The 17908-nt window shown below is 37.7% G+C and overlaps 2 protein-coding genes across 2 annotated transcripts; one reads left to right on the top strand and one right to left on the bottom strand.

Annotated features, from left to right (window-relative positions):
• Window positions 1–2897: 2897 nt before the first annotated feature.
• Window positions 2898–4767, top strand: LOC148722795 (melatonin receptor type 1A-like). The gene has a single exon (XM_088732343.1). It carries the CDS (start codon window positions 3157–3159, stop codon window positions 4231–4233), a length of 1077 nt encoding a protein of 358 aa, XP_088588469.1. The 5' UTR covers window positions 2898–3156; the 3' UTR covers window positions 4234–4767.
• Window positions 4768–10262: 5495 nt separating this feature from the next.
• Window positions 10263–17339, bottom strand: LOC111327173 (uncharacterized). Its single transcript, XM_022931293.2, has 7 exons — window positions 16905–17339; window positions 15318–15496; window positions 14491–14840; window positions 13976–14106; window positions 13362–13564; window positions 12190–12591; window positions 10263–11474 (listed from the first exon to the last, which is right to left on the bottom strand). Exons 1-7 carry the CDS (start codon window positions 17266–17268, stop codon window positions 11253–11255), a joined length of 1851 nt encoding a protein of 616 aa, XP_022787028.2. The 5' UTR covers window positions 17269–17339; the 3' UTR covers window positions 10263–11252.
• Between the last annotated feature and the right edge of the window lie 569 nt (window positions 17340–17908).

The raw sequence follows: 17908 nt of genomic DNA, 5'->3' as shown, positions 1-17908 counted from the left end.
ATTCCATCGGCTACTGCATGAAAGTATGGAGTAACTGAAATACACTTCAAGCGGTAAATTTGCGACACACATATACATACCACATACCAAAACACCACACTGATATTTTGATATAATTCTCCCAAAAGAAAAGCTTAGTAATCCAGAAATGACGTGAAATTCAATTTTGCTTTCTAGCTAACCAAGTGTATCGATGAATGGATGCATTGATAAGAGGGGACCAACAAAATGAAAAAATTTAGGGGGACATACATATGTAGTTACGCAAACCATCCGGCAGTGTGTATCACTACTAGTGCGCTCATTTCCATCGAACCGAAATTTTCTTGCCTTTTAGTTTAAGAACAACTGCATTCAGATTCATCGATATGATTAAAAAGAGCGTAAAAAAAAAAAAAACAAAAATAAAACTTACCTGTAAAGGACTTCAAATACCGTTAAATGAAAAGGTTAACGAGCATTACCGAAACCTTCAAAACTAAAAAGCCTAACTTTGGTCCCGCAATCATAAAGCCTTCTCCGATGTTGCGTTTGCTGAGGATTTAACCAAGAATTCGAATTCTGGTTTAAATATATTGTAACAATATTCAAATTGCATCTTTATTAACAAGTATTTCACAATTTTTCACTTCATACTAAACTTGCCCACGTAAATTCACAGCCCCCCTTTTTCAGTTTTTCACGCCTTCTTTCTAGTTTCGCACGTGAACGGGCTCGTGTATAAGCCATGAACAGGCTTTTGCTGCCTGGAGTTCTTCTACAAACCTAGCAGCAATTTCACGAGTTTATTTCGTTTTGCCTGAATAATTCGAGGTATTTTAGTAAAATTTTTATCTGATTCTCGATCTGAAAGTCTGATTACGTAAGAGGTTGTGAGAGAGTTATCGAATTACGTAACTGTTCTAAAAACCATAACGCAACCTCTTTCAATTCTGTACCAAAACAAAATGAAAATTAACAACGCAGATGTACTGCTAAATTGCTTGCAGATGAACGATTGATTCTCTGATTGAAAAAACAAAAAACAAAAAAAAAAACAATTTCACAGTTGCCCATATTCTTTCTCGCCTTAACTTGACAAAAATCTTTACGCAATGTTTATTGATCTCAGCAGGCTCTCAGGCGTGCAGTCCACCCTCGCCGCACGTGCGCTTTGTCAAAAGCGTGCAATGTACTAACTAGCCACGTGGCTATCGACCCTCCCATGATCATCTAAGACTTCTAGGATGTTAGAGATTGCGACTATTTACAACCTCCTATCCTTCAGGAATGCAACCCAACGCAATTTCCTTATTACTCACTGAAATACTAATATATTCAAGGGATTTGTGTGACATTTTAACTGAATTTCAATTAGGTCAGCCATATCAAAGGTTACATGCAATGGCTAACCCCGTGACCTATCTCGACCATGAAAATTGCAAATATTTACCTTCTGAGTCAATTCACAGAAAATGAAAAAGAAGTTATTTCTGTTACATATGCCTCATATCTAGCCTATAATTTACTTGTAGTAATTTTTAGAACATTCAAAACATTTACGCTGATCATTTTAAAAATAACGCATATGAACATGCTTTTTTGTCTTCACAGTTTCATTTGATTTGATTTTTTTGGTTGTTTGATAACCGTAAGCTCTCCGGCAGCGTGCCGATCTTTTTCTAGTGAGAAATGAAAGGAACTTTTTTATTGCTCTTGACAAATATGTATTTCGAATGTATAGTTTCCTCTGTCCAACTGGAATTTTAGGACACCATAAGTTACGAAAATAATAAATGTGTGTTTGTTATTATTCATTTCGGTTTTTTTTTTTCATGTTATCATTGTGGTTCTTTTCTTTTTTACAGTAAAGTGCATTTCATCGCTAAGATATTGCGGCGACATGTCGTTAAAATGGTTTCACTTGAGTTGACTCACGTGCAGAATTATGTAATTCTCTGTGAAGCCAGTCGAGTTTGATTTATAGCGTTCAATGACAATATATCAATTCGGTACAGTCTTCCTTAAAATTTACCCCACATAAAGAGGCTGTGGTTATTTATATTCAGAATCCTCCAAAACCTATAAATAACATTCAGATCGTTATCCAAGAAGGGAATAAATTGAAGAAGAGCGTCACGCGACAAAACATTTGAATCAGGCGACAGAATTTATGCAATTTAGTCAAAGCTCTAGGGTTTAAAACTAATCCCCGCCTACCAGTCTTGCTGGCCTTCAATCCACAACACATTTCCCTCAGTTTTCAGTTTTTAACCGATATTTTTCAATTAAACGCGGTTAAAATTTCATCTTCCGACCTTATATGTGACTGCGTTTATCTCAAAAAATAGAGTTTTGCACGTGAGGTGATTTTCGAAGACGTGTTTGCAACATATACTCTCATGCGTTGGGAACAGACTTCACCTGCGCCCGGTCGTAAATCCAATATTTTCAAACTGAAGGCGTTAATGCGCAATTAATCTTGTTTATGGCTCTTTCAAAGGTAAATTAAAACATTCAAGATTTCTCTTTCACTTGCAACATATATTCGGCGAAGCACACACCACACTCTATTTTTCTTAATCGGAGTATTAGAAATAAAACGTTATCGAACATAATATGTCTTTTTTTATATATAAAATTATATTAGCAAGACTCGTTGTTATTCCCTGGATGAGTTGTTTAAGAAAAAACTGACGGTTTCCCCTTTTACCTTCCGCATAATTTTATGTTTTGTTTAACTGAAGATACGGCTTTTTATGATTACAATTTTGTGCTGGTATACTTTACACTAAATACAGCAATCCATTTACGATCGCCATTTAAAATTTAGACAGGAAGCAATTTAAAACTTCCACCTTTTCTTGAATTTAACCGCTAAGTAGTTTACAACAGCAGTGCAATTTCCCACAATTGAGCAGGTAGCCACTTGACTGAAATTCACGAATAAGCGATTGTGTGTATAATTTATCACCAAACAGTTGTGTCGATGTGTATATAACGAAGAAAGGCAAGGTGTCTTCAGCTGTTTTTCACCGTAACAAGCGTGAACGGAACGAAGAGAAGGAAGGATGTGTGAAATATCAAGAACTATCGCTCGGTGGAGGGCTGAAATGTCGATTGTTCCTTCGCGAGTTTAAATCTCTTCCCAAGCGAAGAAGACAACTTGGACCTAAGATGGAAAAAAACGCGAACGTATACAATTTATCTAGTCGATCAGACGCCACAATCGCCTTGGAATCAACCATTGCTGTTTTAATCACGATCTTTTCAGTGGTTGGGAACGGAATGATAATCGCAGCCTTTCGTAAAAACAAGGTCTTACAGACTATTCCAAATTTGCTAGTGGTGAATTTATCGATTGTGGACATTCTTGCCGCATTAACTACACACCCATTGCTAGCCTCTGTTCTAATCCAGGGATCTTGGCGTCTAGGAAAAGAAGCTTGTGATTACCAAGCGATTTTAAACTCATTTTTATTCACCACTTCGCATCTTAGCATAACCTTAATCAGTTTAAATCGTTATTTTGTCATTGTTCATTACAAAAAATACACTAAGGTATTTTCAAAACGCTTAACACGCCTGTATCTGATATCTATCTGGATATTTTCGACCCTTCTCGCCCTCTCGTTTTTACTGACCCAGGAGAAAATGACATTTCACGGCAAGGAAGCTGTCTGTGTTGTTTCAAACAGGAGCTCGACACTTCAGTCCATCATAACAGTTGTATTTGGGAACATTACTTTCTTCGCAACGGTGTTCTTTAACTCTGCGATTTTCAAATTGGTACGAACCCATCGGAAACAAGTTTCTCTTTCGTTTCACAGCAGTACTTTTCAAGAGGGCAGTGAAAATCAGGAAGGATACAAAAAGGCTTGGAAATCAAGTCCGACTAGGAAGCGAAGCAGGCAAGTTATAAGGAACGAAGATTTCTACATTGCGAGAAAAATTCTCGTTGTGACCAGCTTCTACACGCTATGCTGGTTACCTCAAGGCATACTAAAAAACACGAATTTAGCAAACGTCGATTTTTCGCGCGTAATTTGGATGGCATCAACATTCTGTGCTCATCTCAGCTCTGTTTTGAATCCCATACTGTACGGATTGCTGAACAGAAAATTAAGGAAAACCATATTGAAAATGCTTTCCATGAAGAAACACAGAGTGATTAATATTCACACCAGAGAGGCACCGTCTGGACGTTTTAAATCGACGAAGAAAGTTTTTACTGTAACTCAAGTAATGGATTAAGGGATATCCCCCGATGATACATTAGGCTTAGAATAATTCGCTCTTGTTTGCTCAATTCACATTAAATTGTGCGTTTAATTCTGATTGAGAATATCGATTGTAGAGAATAAACAATAAAGCTCTTTCGAGCAGAGAACTCAGACATTCTAAGAGATTTAATTGCATTGGAACCCTCGCAGACAACAATTCAGGTGTCTAACTGTTCGATTTCGCGAGTACAGTGCTCGGTAAACGATTTAAACCCATTAAAAAAGGTGTACATGTTGACAAAGATTAATAACGTGAAAAGTAAAAAAAACAACTGAAGCGCAATTAATGTGTTCTCCGAAAAACGTGAACTTACAAATGGCAACGTGAGAACAGAAGTTATTTTAAAGCGAATTTGCTATTTTTTGTAACGAAATGGTGAAGGAAAAAGGTATCTTGTTTTAATTAGTTTATTGTTAGTGAATTGTTCTTTTTTTCTGACCAGTTAAAATTGTTTCATTGTAAGGTTTGGGTGTTGTCGTAGCAGAATAAACTAATTTCTTTACACCTCTTTTCTATTCTATAGCATTCCTTGAAATTTACGCTTTACTTTTGCCACAGACGAGATTTTATGATTATTAAGTTTTCATTCCTAAAATCTTTAGATTTGAGCGAGGTTTTTTTTTTAATTGATTTGAAACAAAAATTGTCAGTAGACTGCTATAGTCAAATGGAAATCCCGTATTGGTAGGCCGTTGGGGTTCCAAGATAAGGCTTCATTGTCTTTATCTGCTGCTATTGCAGTTTTGTTACAAACTCGTAATTCCAGCGATTTAAAACAGAGTATCGGAAGTTCTCCAAGATTGCATTAGTTTTGTTTTATTTCTCTCTGTGATTGGTCCAGAAAACTCGTGCCAGTTCCTTAGCTAATCATGTGCAAAACTGAAGTCCCGGCTGCACGATCAAAACTTTTCACCCAGCATCAGCTGACCAGTATCATGTTTGCCTTTCTCTGAGGCAAAGGCAGTGAAATTCTGAACTTGTTAGATAATCGTTTTCATCCGCTATAACTGCAACACACTTCTAGTGTCACTGCCGGAAACTGCCACAAGCTCACAATTCCACTGACTTGAAATGTAATCAAGGCCACCAAGACATTTTACTGTATGATTGACAGAAATCTCAAATATTTGAAAGAAAATCTCTTCATCGGAATGCTGGAAAAGCTTTGAAAAAATTTTCTAGCTGTCACGCTTTGTTCATCACATAACATATAACAGACGAAAGCCACAATTTTTTTTAATGGCTTACTTTATAAACGAACCTGATTCATTCCTTTAATTTTCCGACGCATATCTACTTACGTCTGCAAAGTGAAACTCGTCAAAATGTAATAAAGCACATTTAACTTTTTAAGATTACATGCAAAAGAAGTGTTGAGACGTTTCAAACAAATAAAAAGTCTCCCAAATTTATTGCAGGTTAACCATCACAGAAATCGTATTTTTGCGGGTTTTTCAAGCATATTGATAAGATAACAAATTATACAACTCCTGCCAGCAGTGGCGTGATTTTATTGTACCTCCCGTGCTTGGTAAATTACAAGAATCCATTAAAAATTGGTAGCGACAACCGTTGTTTGGGATTAAAAGAGTTTGTATTGTAAATAGATAATTACAGAGCAGAAAAAAGAAAATAATAATAATGAAATAAAAACGAGAAGTACAAATGAAAACGTGATACTCAAGTATTTCAAGTAATTTCACTGACTTTCGGATTACGAAAAAAAGGTTTTTTTTTTCCTTTAAATCACGAAGCGAAAAGAAAACAAAAGGAAATCGAAAACGTCGAATCTAGTTCCTCTTTCTAGGCTATCACAGACACGCTCCGTCTCTCCTCCTGCCAAATAGCTAATTATTTCTCGAGAGCACACGAGAGCTGCGTTGGACTTTGTACCCGACCAAAGTAATGTAAAGGTTTTGTCCTCTTCTCAAAAATTTGCTATCATTATTTAATTACTTTTATTAAAAAATAAATCAGAAATAGAACTGGACATTTAGAAAATCGACTTGATACAAAACGTATTGAATGATCTATACTATTTCCCACGCGTGTTACCATCACAAACTGCGGCGTAAAACAGGAACTAAAAATATTCAAATTAGCTTGAAAAAAAAGGAAGACTCTACAGAAAATAGGAAATCCAAAACGTAAACAACATAATGGCAAAAATAACATTGCGGAAGTCATGGCTTACTGGGTTACAATTGTCAAAAAGAAAAGCCATCAAATAACACGATAATATTAATGTTCGATCAGAGTTTGCATTTTATCTGGTTTTGTATTCGTCCACGTTAGAGAATGAGCTTTGGTTTGCATGCAAACGTGTGTAGAACACAATTGTCTGATAGTTGGCGCGTAGCCTGGTTCGAGTCAAGGCCAGGGTCGATCTAACAGTGCTCCCTGGAAAGTAAATGAATACCGCAGTGTATTCGGGGAAATTTGACAAAATGCTGCCGGAGGGTAAGAGGGTAATCTACGACCAACAACTATCCTTTATAAAATGGGGAGGGAAGCAGTCTTTCTTTCTTTTTTTTGTTTCTCTCTTTTTTTTTTTAATGTTTTCATTAAAAACCGCACCATGAATTTTGAACGTGCGGTAGGGAAAGCTTTTAACGTTTTAAATTTATGACCGTCAAAGACAAAGGTGGCTCGTCTTATTTTCCTTAAGAGTTTTTTTTTTTTTTTTTTTCAAATACTCTAATTCAAGACTATCTTTGTGCATACCAATTATTTGCCTTCACCTAGATCGGAAAAATACACTATGCCTGGAAGCTCTATCATTTACTATCGCTAGAGATTCCTTCAGAAAATAAAAAAACAGAAATGCATTTTAGCTTTCTTTTCACATGAACGATTCTCAAGTAGCAATGTGAATACAAGGAAATTGATCATACATGGAATTCAAAGCGCTATTGCGGTGAGAACTATCGAACCATATCCTTAGTGCTATTTTACAAAATGAGTTAACACTGGAGCATGATAACCAAACAGAAGAAAAAAATAACGAGTCTTAAAAATTGCTATCATCAAAAACCAAAGCCACCGGGAACTGAAACTAAACAAGAACCCTAGCGGTGGTAATAGATTGCAACTCAGCTTGGTATTCACATTATATCTGTGTTAAAATTGAAAAAAAAAAAAAAAAAAGCGAAAACCACACGGCAATACTTAAAACCAAAGAACGCTGCGGTGAATAGTACTTGGTAATCACTTCCGAACTAGCCAATCAGCGTCCGCGAAAAGTACTATTTAGACGATTGGCATATACTAATACGCCTTGCTACTTCCTAACTGTTTTGTCTTTGTTTACTCAGTTGCGCTTAATATACAGTCATTATAACAATCTGAGAGATGTTTTAGGGAGCTAAACGCCCTATTATCCTAAGGCGAACTGGCAGTTGTGATACGCGTGAGTGTAACTTAAACGTGAAGTCGCGCACATGCATCCCGCTTTCACGTGGTAATGCGAATAATGATGACAAACAGGGGTGGGAAAGGGGGAAGCTTACTTGTGTTGAGGAAGTGTTGCTGATTAGGGTTTGGATTTTAGCCCTTTAATTCCCAGAAGCTACTGGTATACCATGTACCTTCTCCTCATAATAACCCTACATTACCCAGCAGACAGGTAATGAGAAAACTCAAACGTATCAGATAGCAGTTGTTCAAGTTGTCGAGAAAACTCTCGAAATTAATTAACAAGGAAATGTGTAGCAGTTAGAGGGCAGAATTTATAATCACATCTTGAGAGTTATATAGGGTTATATCAAAGCAAGGAATAACGATAATGGTTTCTGTCTGGAGTTTTAAAAATTACGAGATGTCTCAATCAGGAAAATTTTTTCTCTCGAATTTTACATTTCATGCCCGGATTAGAGACCAAACTGGTGTCTTATTCTGACATCAGCAAAATAAGAAGATTTTGATTTTAATTTATTTTCTTTACACACTTACATGTTTTCATGCGAAAACGTTTCTTTTTCATGCGTTTTTGCCTATCCTCCACACTCTCGAAAACGCTGATGAAAAGGCGCAGACTTCCGAGAGCAGTTTAAAAAGTGGAGTACATGGAGAGCTCCTTTTCTGGTCTGGACGTAGAAAATGGAAGTTTTCAGAACGTTTTAAAACGTTTACAAAAAATGCGCCACATGCCGTCATTTCCACTCTTCGCTTTTGGGGTCGTAGTGTGCACGATGGTCGAAAATGCATCAATAGTTATGCTTTTTCAAATGGAAACACTGTGCGATCGACAGTTGAGAGCAAAAACGTAAACGCCAATCTGAGAGAAAATGGTTTGCTTTGTTTCGTTCGAGACGCAAACAGAAACTTTAAAAACGCATAAGATTGGGCGGAGGCTGGGGAACAGAAAACATGAACGGCAGAATGGCCTGTTAAATTAAAATAAAATGGGCTCGTGCCCCCTACAATGATCTCTTCCTAAATACTAAGGTTTCGCTCAGTTTCGTCTAATATGCAGTCATTATCACAGTCTGAGAGATTTTTATGGCGCTAAATGCATTATTATTATTGTTACTATCGTAAAGTGAACCGGTAGTTAAGATACGCGTGAGAAAACCGGTACACGTGAAGTTGAACGCATGAACCACCCTTACACGTGAGAAGGCTTACAACAAAAACAAGGGGGAGGCTTAATTAACCACAACCAGGGAGTACCATTGACCGGAGTTTAGGTTGGGTTTTTAGCCTCACAGAAGGTTTATCAAAAGTAGTTTTCGTCTACAGTTTTTACTTTAACATGGGATGTGATGCTCTCCAACAGAACACAGGTTATAAAAACAAGATATCCTTCAACTAGGTATTTTAATATGCAGATTTTGACATAACTTTTGGAGGCTGTCGAGCTTAACATATTTTCCACCACTTTTGCTAGGTTTCATGAACTACGAAGACCAAGCAACAGACTTGACACATTAACCACGAAGAAGAGGGATTCGATGGCTTTGCTAGCTCCAGTTGTTATGTTAGTTATCATTTATGAAAGCCAATCGATTCGTGAGTCTTTGACGCAAAATTCTGGGCTGGGTCTGTTTGAGAGGTACAATAAATATGCCCTAAAAGATAACGGTCTGGACTAGGGCAAATACCAAGGTGGGCGTCGGAGGTGTCAGAAAGGCCGCAAATTGGAAAAAAAAACCGCCCAGGCACGTGAGGAATTTGACATAAACAGGCCACTGAATTATTTCTCAAGTACCATATTCTATCACCACGCAAAATCCCCCGAAAAAAGGATTTTTAAAGGCTCTTACGTCATGTTCAGGTAATTATCGGTCGCAAACAGGATTGTAACCTGTTATGACTGTCATTTACCGGACCATTTTAATTTTATTCCTTTTTCCAGCTCAATTTTCAGACAGATTGTTTCTGTAACGATATACCTGCGAAACAGTTGAAGATAGAAGAAAACAAAAAACTGTAGATAAGCTATATCGGAATGGAAACTCGGGTTATGAGAAAAATCGTTGAAGTCTTTGGAATATTTTTCCGGAAAAGGAAGAAATTACTCGTTGGCTAAGTTTAACCGACATATCCGTTTTGGTAATACGGAAAAAATTAAAGTCTTAATTGCGACCGTAAAGGTCTACGAGCTATTTCAAACTCAGAATGTTTTGAATCGTGGCGAAACAAATAAAACGTGGATGCCGTTTGAGAAGGACAACTTTGAGATTGGACACGAGAACGAGCACCTGTTCGTAAGCCGATGGTCGCTCAGTAACGACGAAATTAAAAAGATAATGAAAAAAAGGGGTTACAAGACTTCACCAGCAACTGCTGGTTGATAGTTCTCTCGGAGTATTTTGGGAGATTTGAAACTAAGACCGTTTTTAAAAAATGCTACATAACATTCCCTTGTTTGGTCAATAATTCTCCAAATTTTGACTAAAGACGCTTCTAGACTGATGGAAATGATTTAACGACTCGTGGGCAGCTGAAGAATGAGGAAGTGAAGAAGGAGCTAATTTTACAAGCACTGAGCAAACAAGTTTACATGTACTTAGATCACGCCTAGAGGCATCCAGCCTTTAATGAAACTGAGTCCACTGCAATGATTTAGCGATGATCTTTAAAAGAACAACGACTGCAGAGGCGAAATGAGTTTTATCTATTATCTAAATGGCGACATAAATAAATCAAAATATGCTTTCAAAGCTTTCGAATGTAGGTTTATGTGAAGGTGAAATTACCGTTTCAGTCCATTAAGAAATTTGTGTCAGGATTAAAATCATGAAAGCGTAAAATTCGTATTTAAGATCCTAAATGTACTCGCGTCACCGAGTTTACGAAGTGTTAGGATTAAAATCACTTTTTACATCTCGCAGTTACTACGCGCGTTGTCATTGGTCAATTTCGCAGGACGCATTTTTGCTAACGGTAAAGGACGACGGCCTGTTTAAATTCAACGCTGTCTTTGGCAAAATCTCTCTTTATACATCCCGCTTTTTTCAAGAGCAATTTATGGATTAAATCTTTAACACCTTTAGTAAATGATGAGTTAAAATGAGCTAACGGCTGAACAGGAATTTCGAGTTCACTTAAATCGTTCTTCTTAACTAGGAATCGCATTTAAAACCAGCTTGACGAACAATAAAGATATAATTAACATATTTTAAATCCACCATACAGGCAGTAAAAATATAGCATATACCCCACAAATGTTATTGCAAGTCACGGACTCTCATTTTTCCCTTTTTGATACTCAAATGAGGTAAAAAGCTCAGTTGCAGTGGCGACTGCACGGTCGTTTGGTTAGATGCATTTGGATAACAGATACTACAAGAATTATGTAGCTGTTTGCAAATTAGCAATCCGTGTAAATCTTCTCTATCCTTGCAAATCCTTCTTTTCCTTTCGTATTTTCTTTCCCTTTTGGAGTTATTCTTCCCTACCAAATTAATATCTTGACTTTCCCTTCATGTTCAAGGTAATTCTGAACGCCGTTCCAAACGACTCAAAATATTGTAACACAACGCCTTTTACGTTGTCGTATTTCTCAACAAGATATCGAGCGCCTCTTTCGTCTTCACAACCCGCGGTATTTTGATCTGATTAGCCGCTGCAGGATTGTTGCGGAGCAGATATTGTCGCAGTTCGCAAAAAGTTCCTTCTCTTACTGCGAAGAGTTTTAAGCAAGATATGCTTCCCTTGCGCCTGAACGACTCGTAAACGGGACTGAATCTACATAACGCCTCGTCGATCTAAGATGTGGAAAACACAAGAAGAAAATTCTAGTTAGGGGAAAGGAACAACAGCTAAAGTGAACAAATAATGCAGAACAGGCACGAAAATGTTAAAAAAGCACCAAGTTGCTGGAAAAGGAACTAAAAGTAAAAAACAACAACAACAACAAAAAACTCGGTGATCGAATGATATATCAGTCATCAAACTTAGTTATCGCATACTTGTGCGATTTACCAGGTCACGATAACTTGCTTAACCTCGTCCAACTCTTGCGGACAAAATTTCTTATGACAAAAATTATGGAAAATCGAATCATTTCCCTGTTAACCGGCACGCACTCAATGGATGACTTCCGATAAAAAAAAATTAAACCGTTTCACCCTTTAACCCACAAAAAATGACTGGCTACTAACTTCCCCTTATAATACCCACCGTTAAATCACACATCAATGTCGCCAGAATAAAGGAAATCAAACAGAAGCTCTTAATTGCTAAACAAATTCTCCTCGTCAGCATCTTAGGAAATGTAAAGAGAACAGTATGGAGAATATGCTTGCTGATGTTATGGTGTAAAAGGTTGACAAGTGAGAGAGGGTGTGGTCACGAAGTGATTATGATAATGATGATGGTGTACTAGCTTAGGTACCTTCTCAACGCGAAACTGATAGCGTAGCGCAAGAGAGTTCATGGTTAATAAGGAGGAGGTTTTTGTCAACCGCTTCACTAACATACCTTCTGTTCAACACCTTTTATATCATCTTCCTTCTGTTCCCTGTCATTCCACTCTATAAACACAGCATAAAATGGCGCCACACTTTTTACGTTTTCGCTAATCACGTAACTCTGTGTGCTAAGCATAACGCTTTCCGTGCAAGTGTAATCCACCATCTGAAGCCGCTGTCCTTCCTTGCCAAGCGCAGCCGTCAGTGCGTCGTAGAAAACGCGCTCAGACGTTTTTTCAGCCCGAACATTAAGTATTTGCCCTTGACGATACTGGAATTCTACTACAGGGCAACTGTTATGAAAACGAGCAACCTTGACTACATCTCCGATTCTGTATCGGTACAGTCCGCTAGGATTTGTCACCACTAACTCGTAGAGTTTTCCAACTTCGATGTTTTCACCAAACAGCGTCTGTAGAACAGAAATTTAAGTCGTCATATTAGAACAGTTTTGACTCAAACACATGATACTTCAGTATGAATTATTTTTACCTGTCCACCGTAAGAGAAAAAATTCACTACAGAGACAAGTGTTACTCGAATATTACTCGATTGCGCTGAAAATTTTGGTCGAACGCAAAAGCACCTCTGATCTGGACTCGATCCCAGACTTCTCCGTCCAGCGCGCTAACTATCAGTCCACTTGACTTCCCTTAATAATTCAACTCAAAATTTCAACCAGACTTCCCCCTACATTTAATTTCCTAACTTCAAAATATTAAGTTAGCCTTCCCTCAAACGAATCTATTAAAAGCTGTATAAAAAAAACCAATTTCTAAAACGATCATGTTTAAATCATGAGGAAATTATTTTGCTCCAATGTAAAAACGGTCGCAGGCAAAAGACCAAAGTATAAGTTCTTCCACTTTTTGTCGTGACAATTCTTAAAGTACATAACGTGTAAGTGTCGTTATTAAAAAAGAAAAGAACAGTTTTGACAGCAGCCAATCAAAACAAAGAAAATATATCCCACAGGGCCAACGAAGAGGCAAGGTCAAAATTTGCGAACTGCTTGGGGTGCAGTAAAACGCGCATCTGATTGGTTGAGAGAGTGGCGCGAGTTTTCTGGACCAATAACAGCGCACAGCGAAGTAAACCAATGGGATCTTGGATTAGTATCAACACGTGATTGAAAAGATGCTTTGAGTTTTTTCAGAGTGCTGCGCGTTAAATTCCTCTTACTTTCGGCTGTTCTTCACTGCTTTCTTCCACTGGAATGAACTCAAAGAACATTGCACGAGGCACCAGCATGTAAACTGGGGTCGTTTCTTGTGGCCACAGATTAACTCCGATCAGACCTTCAGTCGATCCATAAAACGGCGAGTAAATTGGCACATCACCCAGATATTTTTCCTTTAGTTTGCTGGCATACAGCTCTGATGAACCTTAGAAGAATGAAAATAGAGGTTTTTGGCTAAGTATCAAAGTAGTTAAAATAAAACATCTAATAATTTTCTGGCGATTAAACTCTAGTATACATGTCCTGTGGTCCGTCGAACCGGAGCCCGCGCTCCTCTCCTCTATTCTCGGGGAGGAAAGAAAAAGACTGGACCCGAGAGAGCGGCGGAAATCGAGCCCATCCCAGATTACTCTCAGCACTAAATCAGAAATTGACTAGCAGTAATAGATAAAGCGCGTTTTTCGTTAGAACGGATTCCGTTATAACGGGTTTTCAATTCACCTGAGGGAAGGAGTCAAGAAAAACGCTAATCATAACCATAATCCTTTGCACCTGTCCACTTGAAAATTAAAAGTTTCGTAAAGAGAAATTAGATCTCCGTCATAAATTAGTATACCTGTGGAACAAGCGAGGACTAAGTTAATATGTGGCCATATTCTCTTGACAATTCCGTCGAACCCTTTGGTAAATTCTCTCTCCAGTTCGTCAGCTCGTTCATTATCAGGCTTGAGGAGGCTATCTAGTTTACTTGGAAGAACAAAATATGGAAAAGACGGAAGATTATAAGACACCTAGATGTGCAGAACAAAATGAGGTCAAACGATCAACTTCAAAAATTCACGCAGTAAGAATTCGAACCACAGGTTTTCGAGCAGCTTTCAGCATCTCCCTCTCCCCCCCCCAACAAGCATTTTGTCAGGCCTCCCCCCCAACAAGCATTTTGTCAAGTCTCCCTGGCAGTTTGCTAGAACCCCTTTTTGTTCCTGAATGAAGAGACACACTTTTTAGGGTAAAGTGTCTTGCTCATAAACACAATACAGTGACTTGGTGTAGTCTAGAGCCTATACTTCTTGACCCTGAATCCAGTGTGCTCACCTCTTAGCACCCAGTCTCCCACCCGGTAATAATTACCTTCTGACATCTTCTTTAATGTTCAAATTTGGGTTCACCCTCCCAAGTTCAACATCCTCCACTAGTGACTTCCACTGAGCTTCAAGTGCAAGGAGCCCGGAATACACCAGCTGGGAAAAATTTGCCTCCAAAATGCCTAGATTTCGATCCTTTAAAGCAAACAGTAAGTGAATGTACAAGGCTTCTGGTTCTGTTATGATGTCATAACCTGCTTTTGGAGTGGTATAAAGATGGAGGATTCGCTGTGAGTTGCTGGGTGATGAGGAATTTGGACCAATGGGCAGGCCAGAGGATGTGTAGCGCCACTTTGGTGAATAAAAGAACTTCAAGTTTTTCTGCAGCTGGTAGGACTGTTTGGAGAAAATTTCAGAGAAGAAGCATGTTAGATAGCATGTTAGATAGCATGTTACTTTTGTAACAAGCATGTATGCATTAAAGAAGTTGAGAAAACACTGTCAAGGATTTGATTTGTTTGTTGTCCCTAGGATTTGATTCATTTCTAACCCCAGTGATTTGATTTGTTTCCTAACTAAGGGATTTGATTTGTTTCTTGCCCCAGGGATTTGATTTGTTTCTTAATGTGGGGGATTTGATTTGTTTCCTACCCCAGGGATCTGAATTGTTTCCAACCCCAGAGATTTGCTTTGTTTCTTATCCTGGGGATTTGATTTGTTTCCTACCCCTGGGATCTGAATTGTTTTCAATCCCAGAGATTTGTTTTGTTTCTTATCCTAGGGATTTGATTAGTTTCCTATACCAGAGATTTTTTTTTCTTCTCCTATGGGAATGATTTGTTTCTTACCCCAAGGATCTGATTGGTTTCTTACCCCAGGATAAGCCTCAAACATGGTATTTATGCCAACAAGTACACCATTGGTGAAAAAGATGCGAGGGATGTCATTTGTAGTTGGAAGTAGACTACTTTTTCCTGAGGTTCCAGAAGTAACACCCAGCTGGTAAGGCTCCTTTGCAGTAAGAACGTTCTTCTCACCCTGACAGATCTTTTCTGTAAGTGTAAGATACATAATTTCACATTTTGATGAAATGTCTAATTAAGACTACAATGGTTCTAACATGCATGGAAAAGATGAATTCTAGTGAGGACAGGTACCATATTTGCCCGTGTATAAGATGCGCCCATGTATAATGCGCACTCTTGTTTTTAACCTAATTTATCAGAAAAAAAAATTTTCATGGCAAAAAATACAAGTTAAATATTTGTACAATTATTTATTAAGACAACAAGAATAAGAAATTTACTATATCGTTAACATCAATATCTTTTGCTACTTAGTTATTTATGACATTATTGAAATCAAACTTCAGGACTTCAAGTGAGGCCTAGATAATTTGACAATTCCATGGCCCCATATTAATTATGATTGAGCAGCAATACGTCCGAAAAGTATTGAAGATTTTGCGTCATATTGTGGTATTTTTAGAATTTTCAAACTAACGCTGTGCAATTTTCTGGCCGTAAAGTCAAGTAAACAACAATAATTATAACCATGATGAATTCCACTGCATGCACTTTGTACATGTAAGAAATTCGCACATTTTTCGCTCATAACAGCAAATCAACTGCTTTAAATAGAGCTTTTGTCCTGAAATATTTCTTGCTCACTTTCTTCTTGCTTCTCATTGAAAAATCCTGTGTAACATGAGATCTCTCCACATGTGGCCAAATTTGCTTATTCACTTTAAAATCTGATCCATGTGTCTGTTTACACACTTGCAGAAATATTTAGTGATTTTTATCTTTCCTCTTGATTTTAGAGTGAAAACTTACTATGCACCTATAATTTTTGATTGAAAATAAGTTATTTAATCGAAGATTTAAATGTGTTACTTTTTTGGTTGTGTTTTAATGTATGCAAATTAGGACATGCGTGACCAACAATGGATTCCGTGTATAAAATGCACCACAATTTTGATGGTTATTTTTGTAGAAAAAAAGTGCGCATCACACACGGGTAAATACGGAAGTGGGTATACTTCTAAGTCATGCTCCTCCTTGTGTCTTTTTCTCTGTCCGTCAGTCAATCAGTCAGTCAGTCAGTCAGTCAGCCAGCAGGTCAGTTTGTCAGTCAGCCAGTTAGTCACTCAATCAACCAGCCAGTGTGTTTGTTGGTCAGTCAGTCATTGGGTCATTGAGTCAAGCAGCACTTATGTCAATCATTTAGGCAGTTAATCAAACAATCAGCCTGTCAGTCAGTCAGACAGTTACTCAATCAATCATTCAGTCAATTAGTCATTCACCAATTCAGTCAGACAGCAAGTCTGTAACCAATCATAGAAAAAAATAAAACTGTTATCGCTGTATTTAATCATAATTGTACTCATAGAAGTTCTATACACCATCGTGTTCCGCGCAGATCTTGCAAATTCTGTAGTTTTATGATAGCATTACCTACCTATGTAAGATTCATAGTGATTGTATCTCGTCAGCGGGTGTTGACTAACATATTTGACCTTATCGTGAATGTCACCAAAATTGTACTTATGTCCATATTCTGTACCAGCGTTACTCTTGAGAATCTTAAACAAAGTTTCTTCTTGTACTTGGATAAAATTGATGCTATCTTTTTCCAACTTTCGAATCATTCTCGTCCCAAAGAGGGAAAATATGAAGTATTCGAAATGTTGTCGTAACATCGAGCCAAACGTGTGCAGCTCAGAACATCTCTTTCGCCGAATTTTAAAAACAATTCCTAAGACTGACAGTCCAGTTACTCCTATAGCTACACTAGCGTATAACGTTAACTTTCTAGCCGGCATTTTAGAAGAGATCGGAGAGATCGGTGTTCGATTACATAATATTCTGTTCACCCGCACAGTGACGTTTGCTGACGAGAGGAGCCTCGGGACAACTCAGCTAATGATTGAATGAAGCGGGGGAGGAGAGGGAAGGTACTCTTGTTTAATTGGCGTAATAGACGGTTTGCACGTTACGTCATCGCCGCCATGTTGGTGGACGTAAACAATAGATATCTCATTAGCTTCGTTTGTTCGTCCACCAGCACTTGTTCCTTTCACCATTGTTACCTACGTCTCCTGAGATTGGTTGCAAACTATCTATTGGTTTACCAGTTCTTAATTTTCTCTTTTTTAATTTATTCCAAAGACAAGTTCTATATAATTTCATAATATCTTCTTTTAAATACAACAGGACTAAATATGTTAGGGAAGAGTGGGGAAGGTTTTATCAGAAGGTGTGTTCTTAAAAAAAAATAGCAGAATAAGCCCAAGAGGTTATATCATACTAGGAGCAAAACAGTCTAATTCTATATCTGAACATCTAAAGACAGCCCATATTGAACTAGTAAAATTTGAAGAATGGTAAACTTTAGACAAATACAACCATCAAAATTTTAGACTTCTTTGTAGCTGTTGTTTAGTCTTTTCACAGAGAGAGCAC

Source organism: Stylophora pistillata, chromosome 9, assembly GCF_964205215.1.
Source record: "Stylophora pistillata chromosome 9, jaStyPist1.2, whole genome shotgun sequence".
In the NCBI taxonomy this organism is placed as follows: Eukaryota; Metazoa; Cnidaria; class Anthozoa; order Scleractinia; family Pocilloporidae; genus Stylophora; species Stylophora pistillata.
Note: the sequence above shows the minus strand (reverse complement) of the source record. Positions and strands in the feature narration are given on the sequence as shown.